This window comes from Ptychodera flava, chromosome 6 (assembly GCF_041260155.1).
Source record: "Ptychodera flava strain L36383 chromosome 6, AS_Pfla_20210202, whole genome shotgun sequence".
Lineage (NCBI taxonomy): Eukaryota > Metazoa > Hemichordata > Enteropneusta > Ptychoderidae > Ptychodera > Ptychodera flava.
The window spans coordinates 29,757,311-29,779,390 of record NC_091933.1 but is presented as its reverse complement, the minus strand read 5'-3'; the positions used below and the strand labels follow the sequence as shown (position 1 = coordinate 29,779,390).

Genomic DNA, 22,080 nt, shown 5'->3' with positions numbered 1-22,080 from the left:
AAGTTTAAATGTTAAATTCTGGTCTCGAGCCCTCCTGTTCGACCAAACCGAAATTACCCCTCCCACTTTGGCTCGTCCAGTGGGTGTAGCAAGGGTCGTGCCATCGCCTAGTAAACGGAGGGTGCATTAATTGTTGCATTTCGATGCACATTTTGATTATATTCAGAAGATTTTGTGGCAAAAACTCAGATAGAGAAGCATTTATATTCACATCTCACTTATTCAAGACTGGCTGAGAGCAGCACTTCCATTCAGTTAACATCATTACGCCATTTATTATGCCAAGAAAGATGAAGCCAATACATTTTGCCCTCCCTGGTCTCAGCCAGAAATGGTTATACCTTACAGTTTTTTCCCACGGAATGAAAACAAATGTACTTGGGCTGAGGCCCAAGTACTAATAATAATAATAATAATAATTAATGCATGTGATAATCATAATTCTTCTCAAAATGACATTTTGATGACAACTTGATCGTTGTTAGAAGCCTTTCTCAAGTATTCGGATTTTCAAATAAACCTAATAATTGACTTTCTTGATTGACTCTTCTTGTTTCAGACTTGTACAGTTGTGTTTTCAAATTGCTGCCATCTGTTTCGGCAACAGCAATAATTGACTCCGTTTATGCAATTTAATTCCAAAGTTGCAAAATTCACAAAATAACAGACAGTTTACGGAGTAACTTGAAGTAGGCTGTTATTCGCCAAGCGACTCCAATTTCACATGTTCTTCACATATCTCACTTTTTGTGTCCTCGTTGTTTGTCTGAAACAAATAGATAAAGTTTATAGATCGAAAGTTTCTGAACAGGTAACAGCTTTGACCGAACAACTTATGATGAAACTTTTTTCGAGCACGTTGTAAGAGTGAGCGTAATATTTCTCTTTCCATAACTTAATCCCAGATGCTGCTGACATTCAAGGGCTCAGGTCATCACTTTAGCACTGAGGAGATGCAATCTCAGCAGAGCATTTGAATACTTTGCAGTCGATAGAGACATATTTCAAAGTTGAAATAACATTTAAAATATCTCAAGGCATTTCTTAACGCTTCACCTCATGGTTTGATGTGGGCGGCTGCAATAAATCAGCTTCACTTGGTGATAAAATAACGGACAATGTTATCGTCACGTGGGACGTGTTCATATTGATATGCACCTTGCCTATGCTTTTGTTCACAAATACCATTACACATTCAAGAGCTAGGTTTAGTCACATTCAGATCATTGCCACTAACGGCAAAGCTTGCGCTACACTGAGGCCGTGTATTAACCAGTCAAACATTGCGGGTAAGAATATTGTTTGAACACAGGAAAATTTGACATTTGTTCACGAAAAGTGATCAACGACCCATTTTCATTACATAGCTACCCTCTTGATAGAGTTCAGTAATCACTATAGTGTGAGATATCATTCCTGTCCAGAACTCCCTCTGTAACAATTTGCATATTGCCGGATGATGTCAACACGATATTTGCAGTACTCTCACCTTGGATGTTGATGGCTGCACCCTGGCACTCCGTCTCCTTGTGACTCCACATTCTCTCAGTTTGTCTGCCCGGTCTCTTTCATATTCTATCATTATCTCCAGTCTTGTTCCCTCTAAGTCTCGTAATTCAGTCCACGCTTCCCTGTAGTCCTCGTCAGACAAATTAGAATATCGAATTCCTTGCATTACCTATCAAACAAACGGAGGGTTTAGACTGTCATTGGTTAGGAGACGTCGTAAACAGCAATACTTTGAAATTTAAATGACAGTAAAGTTTCAATAACCAAACACAGTTTGCATTTTACTCATTTTATATGTCAACACTTTAACCCAATTATTTTTGGTTTCGCCTATCTGTTGTGTTGCTGAGTGATTCACCGACAATGTGTGGAAAGTCAAAATTTGACTGAATGAAGAAAACTTATCTTGTTTTGAGCATCTGCTGACTCGCAGATTAAAACATGTATGAGTATAAATAAAATTTTAGACTACTATCGAAATTTCACTTTCGATTTAAAAAAAAAAACATTTTAAGCGAAAATAAAGTAGATCAGCAGATGTCCTAGAGTTTTTAGCTCGAATTTGAAATTATACTACTCACAGAAAGCTGAAATTATCACATAGTTACGTAAACAGGAGAGTAAACATGATAAAAAATTAAAGGAAAATATCACCCACCTCAGAGTTATTTCCAGCGACACCGAGAAGAAGTACTGAACCCTGAAATTGATTGTAATTGAATATTTAAAAGCCGAAACATCTAGGATTTGTTTAAGCATTTTGCGCCTCGAAATTGAAAGACTTAAACTTTGATCAAACTTTCTGTAAGATTAGGAAACCTTAGGCCGTCCCCTTTCGAAAACAAGAATAAACATTAGGGGTCACGCTGCCAACTTTAGTACCAGAGAAACAAATGACCTGTATTTACCGACATCAAAGTGAAAACGTTGTGGGGAATAATTAAATTTGTAAGATTCGAAAAACTAGGACAGCTTAACATTTTCTTGCTCCAAGACTTTAAAATGCGCCACCACAAGTGAACTGTTGAAGTTTGAGAGTCTGAATATCTGTCCCAAAGAAGTAGTAGCACGTCTCCCTGACCTTATAACTTATTTCTATGATATAAATGTACTGTGAATTCCGTTTAGATGAATATATCTATTTCATTAGTCTTCAATCATTGACTAGTTAATAGTCTCGTAGGTCAAGTTTTTTTTTAGGTATCTTTGGGAACGCATTGAATAATTCAATGTATATTTTTGCAGTGCAAAGAAACAACAAATGACACTTACAAAAGAATCTATATTTGGAAAAATAACTTCATGAAAAAATCCGCAATCACCTTAACGAACACAAGTCCAGCGTAGATGTATCGGAGTATTACGTAAGTCATGTCAGCGAAAGCAACACCAATCCCTGTAAACCAGGAAGCTGGCAGAAGGACTAAATACATGCAAGTCACCTGTACGTCCAACCTTCAGGTAAAAAGAAATAGAACATACAAGTTATTTAAGATTTTAGAAAACTTTCTGAGGAGGCAGTCTTTTTTACAATGTTTCGTTTTCCTCTGAGACCCACAGAGAGTCGCATCATGCCCGAATGACGTAATACCCCAAACCTTGCTGCTCGGCACATTATAATGAACTCAAGACTGCATGTTGAAGATTGCAAATTCCCTTATAAATTACAACTATGAAAAACTCATAATGAGCCCATGGTTCATTTTACAGTGGTATTTTGAGACTAAAATATACTGTTACGACAAGCGCATACATGGAATATTGCAACTTAATGTTAAAGGATTTCACCAGGAAGACATATGACCTCAGGGGAAACCTGTTCTTGAGAAGGAAACAGAAGAAAAGTATTTGAATCTCTGCATTATGGTGCACGGTCAATAGTCCAAAAATGTCCACTCTAAGGGGAAATATGACAATGCCTAAACTTACGTTGTTCTATCACCGTCGTACTTCACACTAACGCTTTTCATCGGGTCAAACAAGTAACAGGTGTAGCAAGCAAGAAACACTGAAACCTGGAGAATAAGACAGAATAATGATTAAAAGATGCTTGGAAAAATGTTTTTTTTTCTCTTACGTCATAAAATTGTGTGCAGACGTTTCATTGAATCTGTCCAGTGAGTTTCGTATGTAAATGTACTGCTCCAGTGATGATGATGGTGATGATGATATCGCGATGATGATGATGATGATGATGATGATGATGATGATGATAATCATCATCATCATCATCATCATCATCATCATCATCATAATGAGTGGGAGAAGGAGGGGCAGAATAAGTTGTTTCTCCCAACACTTTTCAGAACTTTCAGTATTCTTAAGTCAATTCGTTACATATAAAGGCGGCCAGGTCAAGGTGCGCAGTATAACGCAAATCATATACAGTTGTGGAAGACAAATTGCTTAACGGTTGTATCACCGCATATAACACAGGTAAACAATCATGCTACCTACCGCTAATGTGACAGCAATTGGTGTGTACACTGTCATGATACTGGTAGCGGAATCTTCGAGTGCCCAACATCTGGAAAAATGGATATTCAGAGGTTATTACCCAATATTGCCTGTTCCTGTGTCGTATCAGCATGATTGTCATTTGTGCTGCCTCGGATCACGTGACGAAGTCTAGTGTCTGAGGCAGAACACTATGACACGAAGGGTGAATCAGATACGACGCATGAAACAGGCGATATTGTGTAATAACTGATTTGTCATACAGCCATGCCAAGAATTTTACAAATGATAGGAAAAACCTTAAATTTTGAGGATTTACTTTTATTCCGCCATGCACATAATTATAGAAATATTTGTGTAAAACAGGGTTCATTCATTAACTATATACGAAGAAGTCAAAACCACGCGCGAAGAATTCTCCACATCTCAGTGAACATCGAGAGACAAGATACTGGGATTTAAAAAATTCGTACGGGAATAACTTTTTATGGTGCAATATGTTATCACAATGGTTACTGATCAAAAACTTTCCCCCATGAGAGAAAATGCCGAGAGAGTTTGACCGGTTGACCTCGCTGTTAATTTTATGCAGGAAATTACAATAACAATGCTTGGTCGAATGACGCAGTGCCTTGAGGGTGGGATCACCAGTGGTATAGGGAGGAGTACCTTCCCGATGGTGATAAGTGGTGCAGATTACCGTCGCCTAGGTGACTGGCGTATACGCGTGCCAAAAGACACCTATGGTTGATTTCCTGTTGACCAGTCGGATGGCAGAGTTGCAAATACCTGGACTGAACCATTTGGTTTTTTGTGGGTGTCGGTGGTACTTTGACAATATAAGTAAAAATGCACATATATTGAGTTTATTGTCTTGTTTATGAGCGGCCAGTATTTCCAACAGCATAAATTATGTGCATTTGCCCTTGAAGGAATAAATAATTTTCGAATAAACATCGCGAATGTAACTACATTCCTTAAGCTCGACGTACACTTAAGTGCCCCAAAGAACCATGAAATCGCCCGACTTTCGATTGAAGAGATGAGTTTTGCCAAACCGCGTATACAGAAAAAGTGGCAGATGACTTTATTTTTAGAATCATAGACAGTATAGCGAGATGTAAAAAATGTGAAACAGGCTCCCCACCTAACTATCCTAAATGTTTTTTGTGTCGAGTTGTGTTTGATTCGTTTCGAAAATGTGTTCCTACATTCTTATCCGATTGTTTGTGTTAATGAAAGTTTGTTTCGCTTTGGATATTTGTAGAGAAGTTTGGATTAGTGTGTACGGTAATGTTTTGTTTGTGTGGGGAAAGCTTATGGCGAGACGCAGCCGGACCTATGTTGTTACAAAAGTTGATAGAGTCGCCCTTTGACGCTTGCGTTTCGAAACCCGAGTGTGGTTTCTCATCAGTCGCAGTGTAGATTCTTTCCTTAGTTTGTGTTTGTGAAATTTATTTTAATGCATTTTAGTGGTCTTGCTTTCCGATTAGCGAGGCAAGTATATTAATTTTGGTCACGTTGTGAGTCCGTTTGGTGGTTCGGTTTGTTTGTTCTATATTTCTTTACTTCGGTAAATTTTGTTTTGACTGGTGTGTCTTTTAGATTTTTGCGGAGGTTTGTGAATTTTTAGGCAATAAGTACCACTGCGGGGTACGGATTTTATGTTTATTGGATCAAGATACTTACAAGTATCCTGGTTGATGTGCTTGTTCTCGTACATTTTAATTAATAGTTATTTACTTTGTTTACTGTTTGTTCTGGCTTGTTTTGTATAATACTGAGTGTTACGTAATTGCCTTTCGCATTCGAGTACGTAATCGTTTGTGTTGACAATAACGAAAAACCGACCCTTGTCGAAGGGTTATTTTCCCAAAATTTGTCCAATGTTTGCAAGCTGGTTTATCGCGATTCTTTTGGCACGCGACATGTTTTGTTTCCTTGTTTGAAAGGGTATCTCTAGAAGTGCGAGTTTAGCAGCTTCAGATAGCTTTCAAGTTTTTGTTTTTTTGTTGTTCGTGGAGTCCAATTTGACTTTTCTTTGAATTGGTGTTGTTGCGATTGTTTGTGTCTCACGATGTAGCGTAGTCACATTATACGACTTTATTTGTTGAAATCCTGAGGTGGTTTATTCTGTTTGGTTTTGTTGGTGTCCGAATGAATTTTAAGGCTTTTGCCTAGTACTATTTTTCGGAGTTTCATAGTTTGAGCGATGATAGGTTGTTGTTGAATTTCATGTTGTTGTCGGCTTTTCTTTGGAAATAGCTGATTTATTTCCACGGCCATGTTTTCTGTTACGTTACTGTGATTGTTTATTTTGTATTTAATGTTGTGTTTCAGTTGTTTGTTATGTGTACGATTTTGTTATTTCTTTTAAGTGTTTGTGTGTTCTATGTCATCTTATCGTATTTTTTGGTAGTTCCCTTTTTGGAGTATTTGGTGGCCCTGAAAAGGGCCGCTTGGTATGGGTTTTTGTTAGCGCTTGGCGCGTTTGTTTTGGCGATAAGCCTAGCTTTTTATGCTTCTTTTCGCCGATTCGATGTGCTTGGTGAGTAGGTGTTTGCCGCCTTCTTGTCACTGTGTGTGCTTACATGGACAGTCTGCATAGCCCTTGAATGTGGTCTCGATTTTGATCAAACTTACAATTTAGGAGTATATATCAAAACTGATAAATGATTTATGTGATTACTGTAGCTATAGATAGACTACATTCAGGACGGGCAGCGACGGGCAGTAATTAGTAGGCAAAACAGGTGGTTTTCACCGTGGGCAGAACTCGGTGCAATGATACTGAACATTAATAGTAAGCCTGTCACCTTGAAGGTAATGCTGTAGGTGAAACAAGGACACACGATGGTACAAACAACACCACAAGTGAAACGTACACACAGAAATACACGCGTTCCTACGTTGTGCCCACCCGGGCCACGCGATTAAAATATGACTGATACTGCTGGATAGTGTTAATTGGGTCGGTAAACAGTCAATTAATAGTTTAATTGACTACCTGGGTGATTGGCAGGTCGTGTCCAACGACGCATATGCAAAGCAAGCCAAAAGACAAAAGCCCCCAAAGTTATTGACAGCTGGCCAGGGGTCACCATGAATACGTAATGAAGCTTCACTACGCAGAAACTGCGTAGTCAAGCCCTTCTTAACCGGTCAAACTCTCTCGGCATTTTCCGGCATGTGCTCTAAATCTCTCCTGATTTCGATCGTGTTCGTGTTCCATACATCGTCGATCGGAGAGAGGTGGCCATTTGTTTGTTTACACTGAGAGTTGCTATGTCACCAGATGTAGGCTATCTTCTTAATCAATTTCATTTTCGATGCATCAAAAATTAGTGGTGAGAATGGAGTCGCAGCCAAGCCATAAGAAACGTTAATTGAATTATTCGATTCAAGTCAACAATTTTATATATGCTAATTAAATAAAATCCAATCAAAGTAAATAAGCCTATGAAACAGTAAAAGTTAGTTGAAAATTATAAATGTATTTCAAACGAAAATATATTCGGAACTGCAGTAGATGTAAACTCACTGTTTACTTTGTCTGTACATGGGCAATCGAGTCAGAGCTAAAACAGTGACGATGATCGCAGGAATCAACCATCCACCTACGAGACACATCACCCTGTAATGTCAGGAAATATTGACATATTATGTTACCGTCGTCTTTTTGTGTCAAATAAGATGTGGCTGGTGATCCACTTTGTTAGACATATTCTTTCATTGATGTCGCACATACGATGAATTATTAGGTTTGGCTAAATAAGTTGAGTTGCAGAAGCACACAACATAGAAAGACGTTTTCAAGACAGTACGTTCAATCTCGGTCGTAAAGGCGCACACGGGAACCGCCCTCACCTTTGCCATGTTTTGCTGCTATTCTCACAGTACCGAACTCTTCTGTAAATCTGTATGCACTTGATCATTGTCCAGGTGAAACATGACAGAGAGCAGCCGTGGATCATGACGGCCATCAAAGCGCACATGCTCTGAAAGTATACAGAAAGCATTATCCTGTATATGTAAGGATAAGACATCCTATCGTCAAAAGTGAAAGAAAACGTGAACTTGAGGAAAGTAAATTATAGTGATCATTTAAATTCAAGCGGAAAGAGGAATTCTCCACAATGAAATATTACACACGGCATCCGAGCACTTGTTCAGTTACGAAATTGAAAGGCTTAAATTTTTGTTCAAACATTCCTCGAGGATATATAGTTCTAATCAGTCTCTTTCAAAATCATGAATAACAGGTCAGGGGTCACCATGCAAAATGCGGAACCGGATAAACAAATTTCCACAAATTTACCGATAGTTGAAATTCAAAATGGCAGTCATCCTAATCCTATGGGGGAAACAAGCGTTTCGATTTTCGTACAAGTAACTTATGCGGAGAAAACTTCACGCACTCCGAGAGCTTTAAAATGAGCTTCTATGAGCAGTAGTTCGGGAAATGTTCGTAAAATTTTGAGTCCGAAAATCTGTCTCCGAGCCGCATTCATCGATGGAATCGAATTAAAGATCCATGCGACTTTCGCTTTTAACTGACGATGGCGAACGCATGTAGTCTCATATCTAATTGCTGCACAAAGGAAAACATACTTCTGTACAATGTTAAGCGTGAACTCGCTTCTGTAACTTGCTAGCTGTCCAAATTTCATTTGCAGTGCTGACGGTGAATATTTGTCAACTGTTTGAACATTTAACACTGAAGATTCTTAAAGAATCTGTAAATTAATTTTCCACTTGCCCGGACGATTCATTGGCTTATCGTCAAATTGATCAATGTAAAACAAGTAGATTTATTGAAGAAATCTTTAATCTTTAATTGTCCGGTGATATACTTTACATGAATTTATAAATAGACCGTGTCTGACGCAGAAGTACGCCTTCGTATTGTTAATGATTTAACGAAGACAAAACTGATCCGAAAGTGTGTTTACACCAAATTTCTGACGACTTGGTGAGCAAAATGATCTGAAAATCAGTTAAGCTATCAAAAATTACATCGGAGTAAGCATTCAGATAGATGCAAACATGTAATAAAGGCCGACTTGGACATGTTCAGCTACTTACACTTGAGGTCTTCTGTCGTGACCCGACGAGTAGAAAGATGTTCTTCAACACCTCAGCGATCAGAACATTGATGATGACCCAGTACTGGTCGGTCCGCAGCCTTTTCGAATGAAAAAATATAAGAACTTTCTTTATTATCGGGCTCAATGCTATCGAACCGATGAAAACCAATGTCTTAAGGAAATGGGCATAAAAAGCACAATATTACATTACCGTGATAGCAATACAGCCATCAAAGTGAGGCAGAGGAACACCAATAGATGGGCATATCCAATTATTACAACGATGTTCATACCTTCTATGAGGAAGAACTGAAACAGAGAAAATGGAAATTATAAATTTCTTGACCCTCGTAATGTGAATGCAGCAATATCCCACGGTCACATTTTTGACCGACTTAATCATTATATACAACTAAATAATGCCAAGCCGATTATGATCGATGGTGACTGCCCGATTCTTGATCTTTAGTGGGAAAAATGTAGCTTAAAATATTACCACTGGTTCAGGTCCAAGTTTCATTAGCAAACCAAAGTTTGTGGTGTGTCCACATTCGCAAATGGTATAGTCTTCGGCCTCTGCACTGTTATGTGTCGACATTTGACAATCATCGGCACTCCACAAGCTGTCATGAATATAAAAAGAAAATACTGGTTTTTTTCCTGTCTATAGCCAATCGATAATTAATCATGCTCATCTGTATTCCATTGCGTGTTAGTGAATCGTTTTTTTCCCGAGGAAATATTTCGGCTATCGTACTACGGAGGTTTGCAAAAACTTTGTACATCGGTAACGTTCACTGAAACGGCTCACACAGTGATACTTAATGACCAAGCAGTATTATTAAAGCAGGATGCACCTCGGGGACAGATATTCGGACTCTCAAACTTTTACAAAATTAGGTTTATCCCTTATAAGGCTAATTTTAAAGCATACGGAGTAATCAAAAGCTTTCACCTTCTCATTTTTCTGAACATTGGAATTAATCTTTTTTCCCATTGAGTTAACAGAGAGATGGCAGTCATTTTGAATTTGGTGGGGGTGTCGATAAATGGCGGTAAATTTGCTTCCTTGGTACCCCGGTGACCCCTGATTTTTATCATTCATAATATCCAGGGGGAATACTGTAAGTGTCCTTTCAAAGAGTTTGAGCAAAAGTTGAGCCTTTGCAATTTTGAGGTGCGGACTACCTTATATATTTTGTTGTACAAAGTCATGTCAACAGTTTACTACACACTTGCAACTACCTCTTTTTTTCTAATTTAAGTTTGTTGTTCCGCTATTAGATTTTCGCGTAGCCAAGAATTCGTTCAAGGAAGGTGGTGAAAAGGTGAAACGGTCGGACGCCAAATATTGAGTTCAGTTTTTCATGCTTGAAATTTAATCATACATTATCCTTTGGTTTCTAAATCCTTTTTTATTCAAATTATTTAATTCGCTCCTGGTCCAGAGTTCTCAGGTGTAATTTATATAGATTATCGCTTGACAGGTTTATTACGTTGGATGAGCAAATACCACGACAACATCAACTGTCAAGCAAATATTTGTTCTTTTCAGTGTGACTAATATTATTGTAATTTTTCATACATTTCATCTTCCGTTCGTTGAGCTCTGCAGCTGTTACGTCATGTATACTTAGACTCAAAGAACCGTCGCTCGCGGACGCTCCCCTCAGTGTGGGGGCGTAGAGAGCTCCCTCGAGCGACAGATCTTCCAGTCTAACCTCACCTGTGAGAGTTGCCAAATTGGATAAAGGAACATTTTGGATCCCATGCTTCCTGAAACAAGTAGGAAACACGAAGTTAAAAGTTCAGCGCTAGCTAAGCCGAATTGGATTGAATTCGTGAAACTCTGTTCTGCTATCATTTATATTTCATAAACATGTTCTAACACTTCGTTCGTCATAAACGTGTTCTAACACTTCGTTCATTGATGACATGTAACTTCTCAAGTGCTTTGTAAACAATTTTAAAAGTAGTAAATACTTTATTTTACCATGGGCTTATAAATTTTCAATTCGCTTTACTTTCGCAACAAAACTGGAGGTGACAGTTTCGAATTCTGCTGCGCGATAAGAATTGCAGGGACGAAGTCAAACATGATTGGTGTGATGGTAGGTGAAATGTTTGAATTACTATGTACATGGAACCCAGCAGCTGGAATGATTAAATTACATGCAGATAATGAGGCAGGCACAACTCGTGCGAACATATCCTGTATGGCCCGATAAATTTGTTTATCAAAGACAGAATCATTACTATGGTATGGTAGGAGTGACATAAGTCGCAACATGGATTACTAACTCACCTGTTTATGGTAGTACTTGATAATAATTGGCTCGGGCAACGTCTCAGAGAATCGATTTGGCTGAAGAATCACCGAAAACACGTCAGAATTCACCGCAACAACATCTTTCCTTGCAGTTATTGTGGTCACCCATTCGCGAGTTTGTCTGTTGGTGTGACATATCGATATGATTTGTCTTTACTGCAAGCGTATACAGAACGAACCCCTACCCTTTGCACTCTACATTTTAGTCAATGCACTTAGAGTATCGGTCTCTCTGTTAGACGATGGTGAGTTCGAGACCAGCAGGTAAGTCTAGATTAACGGACTCACTGTCGGAAGATGGTGAGTTTAAGACTCAAGCGTGGTGTTGTGCCCTTGAGCAAGGCACTTTACTCCTCCCTATTCCATTGGGTGATTTGTACCTAAACCTGAAATTTGGTATTCGCCGTTGGATGATGGATTGAAACCAGCAAAAATTAGACATTTGGCATACCGGTTTTGTGCGGGTTTTTTAGGAGGGGCCTCATGGAGTTAATAAAGTTTGTTATAATTTTTTGTTAAAATGAAAAATAGTTTCCCCAATATAGAGTTAACATTGGGACGGCGGCCATCTCATTAAATAAGTTGGCAATTTATTTCTCTTGTACCAAATTTTGCATAGTGACCCGTGATTTTATTCTTGATCATAAAAGGCAATGGTTTCATGTTTCTAACAGGAAATTTAGGCAAAGTGTAAGACTTTAAATTTCGAGACGAGAACTACCCTTTTTTCATCACTTTAAGTTTACACTTCATGACAGTGACAAGTGACAACTGCAGACGCGTTTAAAACGATAATGGCTGTTTTGCCAGTCTTGAAAATTTTGGTGATGCGCAGACAAAACCGTAGTGTATACAAGACTAATATCATTAGGTGCCAAATTATGGTAAATATTAACTTACTCTTCAGTAACTGTCTCAGCAGACAGGATTCTGGTGAGATCACGATACAGTGCGCTGATGATTATGGTTGTCCCATTCGCAGCTATGACAAAAGAATTATTATCAAATGCATAAAAAGAGGTTGACAATCAATTTAATTTGGGTCCTGCCCGAGAACAACTCGACCAAAAACACAACCAAGGCAAATATATATCGCACAATGTTAGGCCAATGAAAAGTTTTTAAAGATAATGACTCATAATTGATTGATTTTGCATACTCAAACAATGCTCATTAATAATTTTGCATACATAAATATAACTATTTAGGAAATTGAGTGCCAGACGAGGCCAACTGTGACTTATCAAAATGTCAACGCGACCCCTTTTAATTTTCTATGCTAATAACAAAGTCAGACGTAAAAAGACGTCAAACATGATATTGTCGCGTGCACAATGAATAATTAATAAATGATCAAAACCCTTACTGATATTTGTGTGTAGTAGCTTCCCGGTTGATTGATTTTGCTTTTGAAGATTATTAACGAAAACGACTGATCGGGGTGAAACTGAGTCTGAACAACGCTCACTACGATTCTCCCTGATATAACATCCATAATTTCTGGCTAAATCAAATCTTGAACCCCAACGCAAAAGATCAGTGAAAAGCATGTGGACTGCCCTTTACAGTTTCCCTCCAAAAGCCACTATGTATCACTGGGAACAATAAGCCCTCCAATATTGACTACGGCATAACATCCCTTCATAGCGACACAAATTATAAACAGGTGCCTTCATTTAGACTTCTGAGTTTTGCGTTTATCAAATCAGTTCGATCGTACAGTTTACAGTTCTTTTTCTTTCTCATTAATTCGCTGGCATTGCTATAATTACGACTCCGGCTTCGACTTGGTTACCAGGTATATTGAGTATTTAATTTACTCTCAGTATAACATTTAAAGCAACCCAGGCATCAAGAGGCTTTTCTTCTTGGCAGTAACTGCAGGGCGCAAAGTTGGTGTCGACAAGGGGTGATTGCCATTGCTATTACCTCTTGTTTTGATGATGTTAATTCCTGAGTAAAATTTCGGCATTATTTATGATATCCAAAGGCAAATTAACATTACGACGTACATTAGACTGGTCATACCTTGGTCAGCTATGGCTGAGACTGTTGCCGCTGGGATGAAAACAAGACTTTCCTTGTCATGGTTGACCATTTCAAAAGACGCATTCTGGAAGAAGTTCGTCTTATTCGGGAAAGGAGATGGAAAAGTGTAACTGCTGTGCGATGATGAGTGGACGACGCTGGCTTGGAAATCTGTAGGAAACACAGCAATCGAGTCTCTTGTTACATGTGTGCTTTGCATTTTCCATGTTAACAGTTTAGAACATGTGTAACGCCCCTCCCTGTAGAGATTTATCTTGAAGCGTCCCTCACGTGACCAAGGCCTGTGAAGGTCATTGACTCAGATCGTACGAGAAGCAGATAAGAGATAGCGTGATAGTTTAATTAATTATTGGTTAAGATTTCAATGAGAACAATCGAGAACGGGATATTCCATGGTGTGATCTTATTTAATCTTAAGAAACAATCAAAGACTGGCGGGAAAATTACCACGTGATAACTTTTGTAATTATGTAAGTTTGAAGATGTATTTAACTTTGTAGAGAGCTTAGACTAGAGAGACTTGAGATCAGACCGTTGACAGTGAACGTTACGGTCGCCATCTTCCAATAAAGTACAAGGTTGTGTTAAATCTACATCTTGGTGTGTCAGCTTCAGTTACTGAAAGCATTACGATCCAGACTGGTACCTCTCAACTCGTAATTCCCCTAACTACGAGCGTGACACGTGCAGCTGTTTGAGATTATGCGGATCTGTGTGTATATTGTTACGTATGTGTTCAGTATATTGATGACGTATATATCAGGAAAATATATGTATGTAAATATATACAGGGTTATACATTGCATTTTCCTTTCAAGCTTTGACAACAAATAGGTAAACGACACTGATCCCAGTCTGATTACATCTGAAGAGTTCAGACTGCGATTTTGAAAAGTGAACAGCTACTCACCAATATTAGGAGAAGATACTTTTATCTCTTTGATGTCATAGGTTTTCATGAATTCGCCGACCTCGGCAGCAAAGCGATCAAAGTGCATTACCACAACATCTGCCCCTCCGATTGGTCCCCGAAACTATTACCAAAGATATTAATATAAGAATAATGTCAGTCAAATTTCGATCTATGTTTCTATGTCCTGATCCAATCGGTAAGGTCGTTCTATAATACTTGTAATATGAAATATTTTGGTCACTACATAGACTGCATAGCATATAAATAGTAGGGGTCAAATTTAATTAGTATGGTATTACAGGAATGAACAGTTGGATGCTTAAAATATTCTAAGTATACTCTTTAGAAGGGTTTTGATAAATAATATGTCAAGTGAATTATATGAAAAATATACTAACCTTAATATAGTTTTCCCAAAGAGGGGCGTTATCGGGATCAAGCAATGTACTTGCAGTTTGAATGGTTTCCTACAAATGTCAATACATATCAATATGTGGACTCTATTGTTAATGGCACTTGGTTTGAAACCCAAGGAAGGTAAATTTCTGCTTAATATCACAAAATTTGACCTATCGCTGTTCTAAAAGATTTCATGTAATACGTTGCACATGATTTCCCAAAATACCGCGAACTTGAAATAAAAATATTACAACGTCAGTGACTTCTGAAGGTGACCGCGCTTCATTCGTAAGACTTTTGTAATTCTGACAAACACGGGAATACCTAATATCGCTGTAGGGGCAAACCTAAAACACGTAAAATTTTTCAGCTACGTCATGAAGCTATCATGCAGAAGTTGAAAGGTCAGCTGCTTCTCGATCCGAAGAACATAAGCATAGTTACAGAAAGTGTATGACTGTCGCAAACGACACTTTAGTATATTTATACGTGAACAAAAATACAGTGAATTCAAAGGGTCTGCCGAATAAAATGTTTTCAAGCTCTGCTCGCTCCTCTACATGGTGTGAGCAGAAGGTTGGGGCTGGGTGTACTTGGAACGTCAGGCTCATTCGATTATCTTTTCTCCTCGATAAATTGTCCTCTTGATGGAGTTGACTCTCCCGAAGACTTGATGACATAGATGTCTTTTGTAATTATATTATTAAAGTTGACATTTGTGATTGTTCTAAAGGATTGTGCTTCTAAACAGTTCTGTTACCATCAAAGTTTTGACTATATCCACATTTCGTACTGCTTGAAATAGTTAAAACATGTTTGTAACAAAAATTCTAACAGCAACACACCTCGATGAGCCTTTCTTTAACTTCAACGCTTCCTTGCATCTTAGATAGATATCGTAAGTCGATAACACGACCAAATATCTCTGACCCTACAACGAGGTCTCCGCTGCTAGCTGTTGTTCCAGGTGATAGCACCATCCTCAAATCATACAGAGTTTTGATATTGCTAGGAATATCTGTAATATTTAAGTGCTGAAGAGGACAAGATGTTGCTTTAGTGATTTCAGTCGCGTATTTCAAAATCATTCCCAGGTGCTGTTTAAGGTAGTTACATAAAAAATTAGACATTTTCAGATTTTTATTTTTTCTCACTTTTAGAACTAAACCCTAATGAAGTATATCTTTTCTGGAAGCCCCGATTTAGAAAAATTCGACCGTGCACAGTACGCAGTCATTATAGCATAATAGTCACGTGACAAGCGTTTTGCTGAACCTTCCCAAAATCGGTTTTTTCCTCCCTTTAGCAAACACGCTGTGAGATTTCCTTTGAAATTTGTTGTTGACAATCTTTGGTAATATCCTTCAAATCCGTGTCTGGATTTCCTTTATGCCTTCGATTTTTGTTATGCACTTTTGAAGGTGTTGGACTAAGGTGCTTTTCATAGAGTTGTAATTGTCGCACCATATAATTCGAATGGACACTCAGAGAAAAATCGCAGAAACGGATTTGAAGGATGTTGCTAGGGCTTGTCAATGCATAATTTTCAATTGGAACTCGTGCAGCATGTTTGCTAAAGCGAGGAAAACCCGATTTTTGGAAGGTTCGGTAAAACGCTTGTCGCATGAATATTATGCAAATAGAGACATTACCGTGCGTGGTCGGATTTCCCTATATATACTTTATTTGGGTTTAGGACTTCTATAACTGAGAAAAAATACCAATCTGAAAATGTCTATTTTGTATGTAGCTACCTTAAATATATCACTACATTTGATATATATTTATGTGTGCGTGTAATTTAGAAAGTCATCAGTTTTGTAGGATTTCGATCAGTATCGTTGTCATGATCGATTTCACTTCAAGAAAAAAGCCATTAAAAATTACTTGTCATTTCACTCAATGGTTGATTATTCACAACAAGAATAGCTAGTTCAAAAACAAACAAAAACAAAAAACTACACTGTATTTAAATAAAAGAGAAGTGACGCAGAAAAGCTGAAGTGATATGGGTGAATTAATTCCTTTTAGGCTGATTAACTTATCACTAGCGTATTTAGGTTAAAATTTTAAGAAAACATTAGAACACCAATAAAGTCGTTTAAATCATTCCGCAAGAGAGTCATGGTATAGCATAGGAGACATTTCAAGATCGACTAGAGCTCATGACGGTTTTGCGAACACTTATTATTAGTTACAGCGGAAGATAATACTTCTGGCTAATATTAGACTTGAAACATACCACGGGTAGTATATCACATGCACAAATCGATTACTTATTCAAAGGATGCGTATGTGTTGTGCTTGTTGAAATACAACATTACCTCATTCCAGACATCAGTTATGTTTTTTGACATACAAAAAGTGTCATCAATAGCACCCCACTGACGATCGCTACCACAAATACGTCTCCGTTTTCCTTTAAAGAAAAAAAACAATGGGGATATATCCATTGATCGCAGGTTATGAAAATACGAACATGACAAAACGAAAGTCGTAGCACCCCTTCCTTGCGAAATTTCGATGTACGAAATTTCAAAGTTCGAAAACCATGACGAAATTGTAATTTGAATTTTTAAACACATTGAAGCAACGAAATGTCTTGTTCAATAGTAAGCTTCTGTTAGAGTTTTCAGACATGGTGAAGAAATACATGTAATAAACGTTGATGAACTATCACGCACACGGTTTCCAAAGCTTTTTCACCGTGACGAAGAGTTAGAACAAATATATGCAAGGCATGCAAAATACGATGTATTAATCCCTCTTCCTTTTAAAGTAACGAGTTTTATGAATTTGAAATACGCGTGACTGTTTAATATCAACACCCCTGACCTGAATCGTTGTTTTCTTTATACTGTAACAGTTTATAAAGACTCATATAAATACATGCACACCCGCTTACAAACGTATGTACACACACATCAATACATATATAATTATAATTATTACATACATGCAGGCATATATACATGTATACACTCATAAAGACAGGCAAACAGACTGACAGATAGATAAACAGACAGACAGATAGATACAATAAAAAATTCGGAAACTAAACTAGACGTGAATGGTTGGTGTTACACCACTTTACACTTTACTGTTGATTAAGCCTACTTGATACAGTGAGAAATTTTGCGTGTGCAAAGACCCTGAAAAGGGTTAAAACTTGATGAGAGCCAATGATTAGCACTCTGTGTTCAAGAGTGAGACACAAGATACCCCTTCCATTCATTAAAGCGTCTAACACATTGTTAGTTTATTGAATCAATACGTTTTTATGAGGTCACCGGACACCAGTATTTTTCCTTTGTTATGATTTACATAGAGATTGGACATATGAGTTGTCTAAACAAGACTTTTACATGGACCATTGCATGGTAATATTATTTCAATCTTGAATATATGGTGCTAATCGTAAACTTTCATTACAACCAGGTACCCTGGTAGAGCTGGTTTTGTCTTTGTACAAACAGGTGGACTTAATCATTAGTAAAGTCGCCACGGGTGTAAGTGACTTTTACCTTTGAGATTTCCTTCGCATGCAATCCAGTCTGTCGTACAATTCACATTTGTCTTAGGCCATAGCGGTGACACATGGTTAACGGTGCCGGTGGTATCAATCGGTGAACATACTTTTAAAGCTTATGAAGAAAAATTAAATAAACAGTCAACAGATTCATTCTAAATTATTCTCAAACATTATGTAACCTAGATTTCTTCTCCCTGCCCATTGAGTTTCATTTTATGATCAAAGTGAATTTCTTCTTTATTTATTTTCCTGAAAAGTGGCAAATTATTGCTAGAGCGTGACTTAGTCATTTATAATCACAACGGAAACCATCACTGACAACGATGATAATCGCCACCATACTTTTCATCGCCATCAATATATTTCACATAGAAATTGAGGATCTGAAACTTGCCAGTTTTTCTGACGACTTACTTTGTTCTTTGCACCAGTCTACTAGGTCAGCAGAAACAATTTCGCACTTCCCTTCTTCAGATCTCTCCGTATTTTTGACGCATTCACAGGTGTAACCACCATCTGTGTTATTGCACACAGTATTGTCCTTGGTAATGCTACAGGTATTTTCATTGGTAACACACTCATCGATATCTGGAAAAAAATTCGTAAAATTGGTAAGTGTGAATGTTATTTGCAATGTACTAGATCGTTGGAGTGAATACGGTGGATTGAGTGAGTGTGATTGGCAAAAGTCGTATGACAACTGTACACATCGCCTCGCTTTGTGAAGTAGGTCGTTTTACCCACTTTTAAACCTTTTAGTACTGTAATTTTTCCCGCCAAAATTTTAGTTTAAAATTTTACAAATTTTTGTGATTTTTTAAAATTGTTTTTGACAGTTTTGCACAAAATGGATGTCGCTTTTATTGGCTACAGTTTTTGATCAAAACTTTGGAAAAAATTTGAAAAATAATTGTCTGGGTTACAATTTATGAAGGTGACAAAAACTGACAGAGGCGCTCAAAGGGTTAATAGTGTAAATGAGCACAAATGATATGTGTACCAGTTACATTAAGGATGATTGATTTATCACAGTCAACGACTTTAAGTTTACGAATATCATTTTCCGTTTATGAAATTGTGAAATTATGTATAAATCCTTACTCCCCCAAAATATAAAGGTCAAACACTTACCATCACATGTTTTCTTGTCCTGAGAAATCTCATAGCCTGTTCTGCATTCACAGTAAAATGAGTCTGGTGTATTGATACACTCGTGTTCACAGCCATCAGAAGCCATCAGACATTCGTCTGAAATTAAAACAAAATGAAGGATTGATTTGTTAATCTTAATCATTACCTTTCAAAGATACTGCTAGTGAAAGGGAGCGTCCAAATACTCATATAATAAGTGTGGTTAATCTAGCAAAGATATTAGATAAATCTAAAGCTGTTATGTAGGCGAAAGGTTTTAGTTCATAATTTGTAAGGTTTTACTCTGGACACACATTTTCAGAAATGCGTAGGCGAGGACACACCTTTCCTGACAGAGACGTACAGTTTAGAAAAAAACTCAAAATCAATTGATCAGCCGACATCGACTGTACTAATATATGATAATAATATAAAATCACTGTAAAACAATACGCTTCGAGAAATTTCAAAATTTTAGAGACTTTTCATCTAATGGGTTTTCTTGTTCACAAACTAAAATTCGAAGCGGACACACGTATTCGTATTCTCATAACATCATCTTAGAGGACATGCGACAAAAATATTGGTCCGGTACCTGTTTCATAGATAGTTGGCATTATTTCGGTAGTGTCTACTACACCAGTCGTGTCTACCTGTCCGTTGCCCGGTGACTCTGTCGTTACGTCTTCAGAGGTGGCGGTCACGTCACCATCAGACGATTCCTGTGTCGTTAGAGGTGGCTGTTTGGTCAGTAAAGGTTCCTCTGAAAATATAAACCTCTTAAAATTATTGTTTAGAAAAACCTCAAAATCAACTGATCAACCGACATCGACTGTACTAATATATGATAATAATATAAAATCACTGTAAAACACTACGCTTTGAGAAATTTCAAAATTTTAGAGATGTTTTCATCTCATAGGTTTTCTTGCTCTCAAAATAAATTCGAAGTGGACACATGTAAACGTCTTCTCATAACATCATCTTAGAGGACATGGGACAACAAATATTGGTACGGTACCTGTTTCATCGATAGTTGACGTTAAATCTGTAGTGTCTACAACACCAGTGGTGTCTACCTGTCCCTCACCAGATGACTCTGTCGTTAAGTCTTCAGAGGTGGCGGTCACGTCACCATCAGAAGATCCTTGTGTCGTTAGAGGTGGTTGTGTGGTCAGTAAAGGTTCCTCTGAAAATATAACCCCTTAAAGATCCATTAGCTGTAACTTTGGTCATTTTTTTATTTTGTTTGCTTCTTTGTATCATCTGCAGTTTCTGGTTTGAATCCCTGAACCATGGAGAAATTCCTAATATTTAGCTCATAGATATACTCTAAATGAGTGTAATCTGCATTGTTATTGTTTAAATTTTGTATTCAGGTCCGGACTAGAATACATTTATCAACAATTACAATGGTCATTTCACATATACAGGCTGTGTTGGCAAGCAGGACAACGGGCATTGGCCATGATGTTCGGATAATAGTAAAATTCTGTAGTTGATACATTGAAACAGAGTAGTGAAAAATTAGTCAACAGTTACAGCTTATGTCCCTTTAGAATTATTGATTCCATATGTTTCCGTATAGATGAGGAAGCCTGAGTTTTAGACATACAGCATTACTAAGAAGACATTGAGACCCCGAGAAAGGCTTTTGCTCCTGACGATGAAATTGATGACCTAGCTACTACCGCCACTGTGATAACGTTTGGAACAAGCTCTTACTTGATAATTGCGGGGTTTTTAAAATGCACAGGGAAGGAGACCGGTAGAAATGTTCTCCAGATACATTGGCTATTTTATTTGCTCACTACTGAAGAATTTGATGTTAAATACGGCACGGCCAATGTGAAATGATGAAATTTGTGAGCTTACACATTGCAGCGAATTCTACTAAGACAAATCGATTTCTTAAATGTTGTCTGGTATTGTTGATTTGAAAGACTTGTTTCTTTTCACCGAATGTTGAAATTTGAATTGCGAAATCCCTTCTCAGATTCTTGACAGACTGCCTCGTCATTAGGGATCGTTGATTTCAATTTTCACCGATTTTTTGTTAGAATGAATAAATGTTGACATTGACTTCCTCATGTATTTCTTGACTTCAATAGTGACCATGTACGAGACCATGGACTGTGCAAAATCGAGCCATGAAGTTACTGTCACATGGGTGTTTCTGCACATTCTTGTAAATTAATTAGTATTCATTTTGACCAACCAGTGGTGTTTTCCCAAGCAAAGGTTGAACTCGGAAAATACAACTTTTGAAATCTGAGCTATAAACTGTCATCGATAAGATAAGAGGTTGGAAGGATGGTTTGCTTTACCTATTTTCCTACCAAATGCTACTACGAAGAGATGTCTGTCAGTTTCAATTATATCTTGATCATGTCTCCACCATAGGCTAACCCAATTAGAACCAGCAGTCAACTTTTCACGATGATGGGCACCATGTTCTAACAAATTATAATCGTCTGGCAAAGGAATTTTTGTCCATTAATTGATCAGAACGTGCTGTCAATTTAAATTTAGCGAAATGTGAATCATGAAACGCTGATCACAGCGACACGTTTTCATATCTAACAAAGTAGTTAGAATGCGCTTTAATAACGACTATCAGTGACAGTAAAGGGAATTCACAGGTTGACCTTATTTTTATGATATGAAAACACAT

At 37.6% G+C, this 22,080-nt stretch overlaps 1 protein-coding gene across 1 annotated transcript; it reads right to left on the bottom strand.

Annotated features, from left to right (window-relative positions):
- Positions 1-434: 434 nt before the first annotated feature.
- On the bottom strand, positions 435-21,223 carry LOC139134433 (adhesion G protein-coupled receptor L3-like). The gene is made up of 24 exons (XM_070701293.1): positions 20,428-21,223; positions 20,002-20,169; positions 19,407-19,523; positions 18,690-18,863; positions 18,268-18,387; positions 17,068-17,162; positions 15,589-15,777; positions 14,743-14,811; positions 14,342-14,465; positions 13,411-13,581; positions 12,283-12,364; positions 11,359-11,503; positions 10,780-10,829; positions 9,550-9,676; positions 9,265-9,362; positions 9,052-9,151; positions 7,834-7,964; positions 7,508-7,600; positions 3,967-4,036; positions 3,439-3,524; positions 2,832-2,964; positions 2,168-2,209; positions 1,490-1,678; positions 435-766 (listed from the first exon to the last, which is right to left on the bottom strand). The coding sequence occupies exons 2-24, from the start codon at positions 20,021-20,023 to the stop codon at positions 698-700; spliced, it is 2,496 nt and encodes an 831-aa protein (XP_070557394.1). The 5' UTR covers positions 20,024-20,169; positions 20,428-21,223; the 3' UTR covers positions 435-697.
- Between the last annotated feature and the right edge of the window lie 857 nt (positions 21,224-22,080).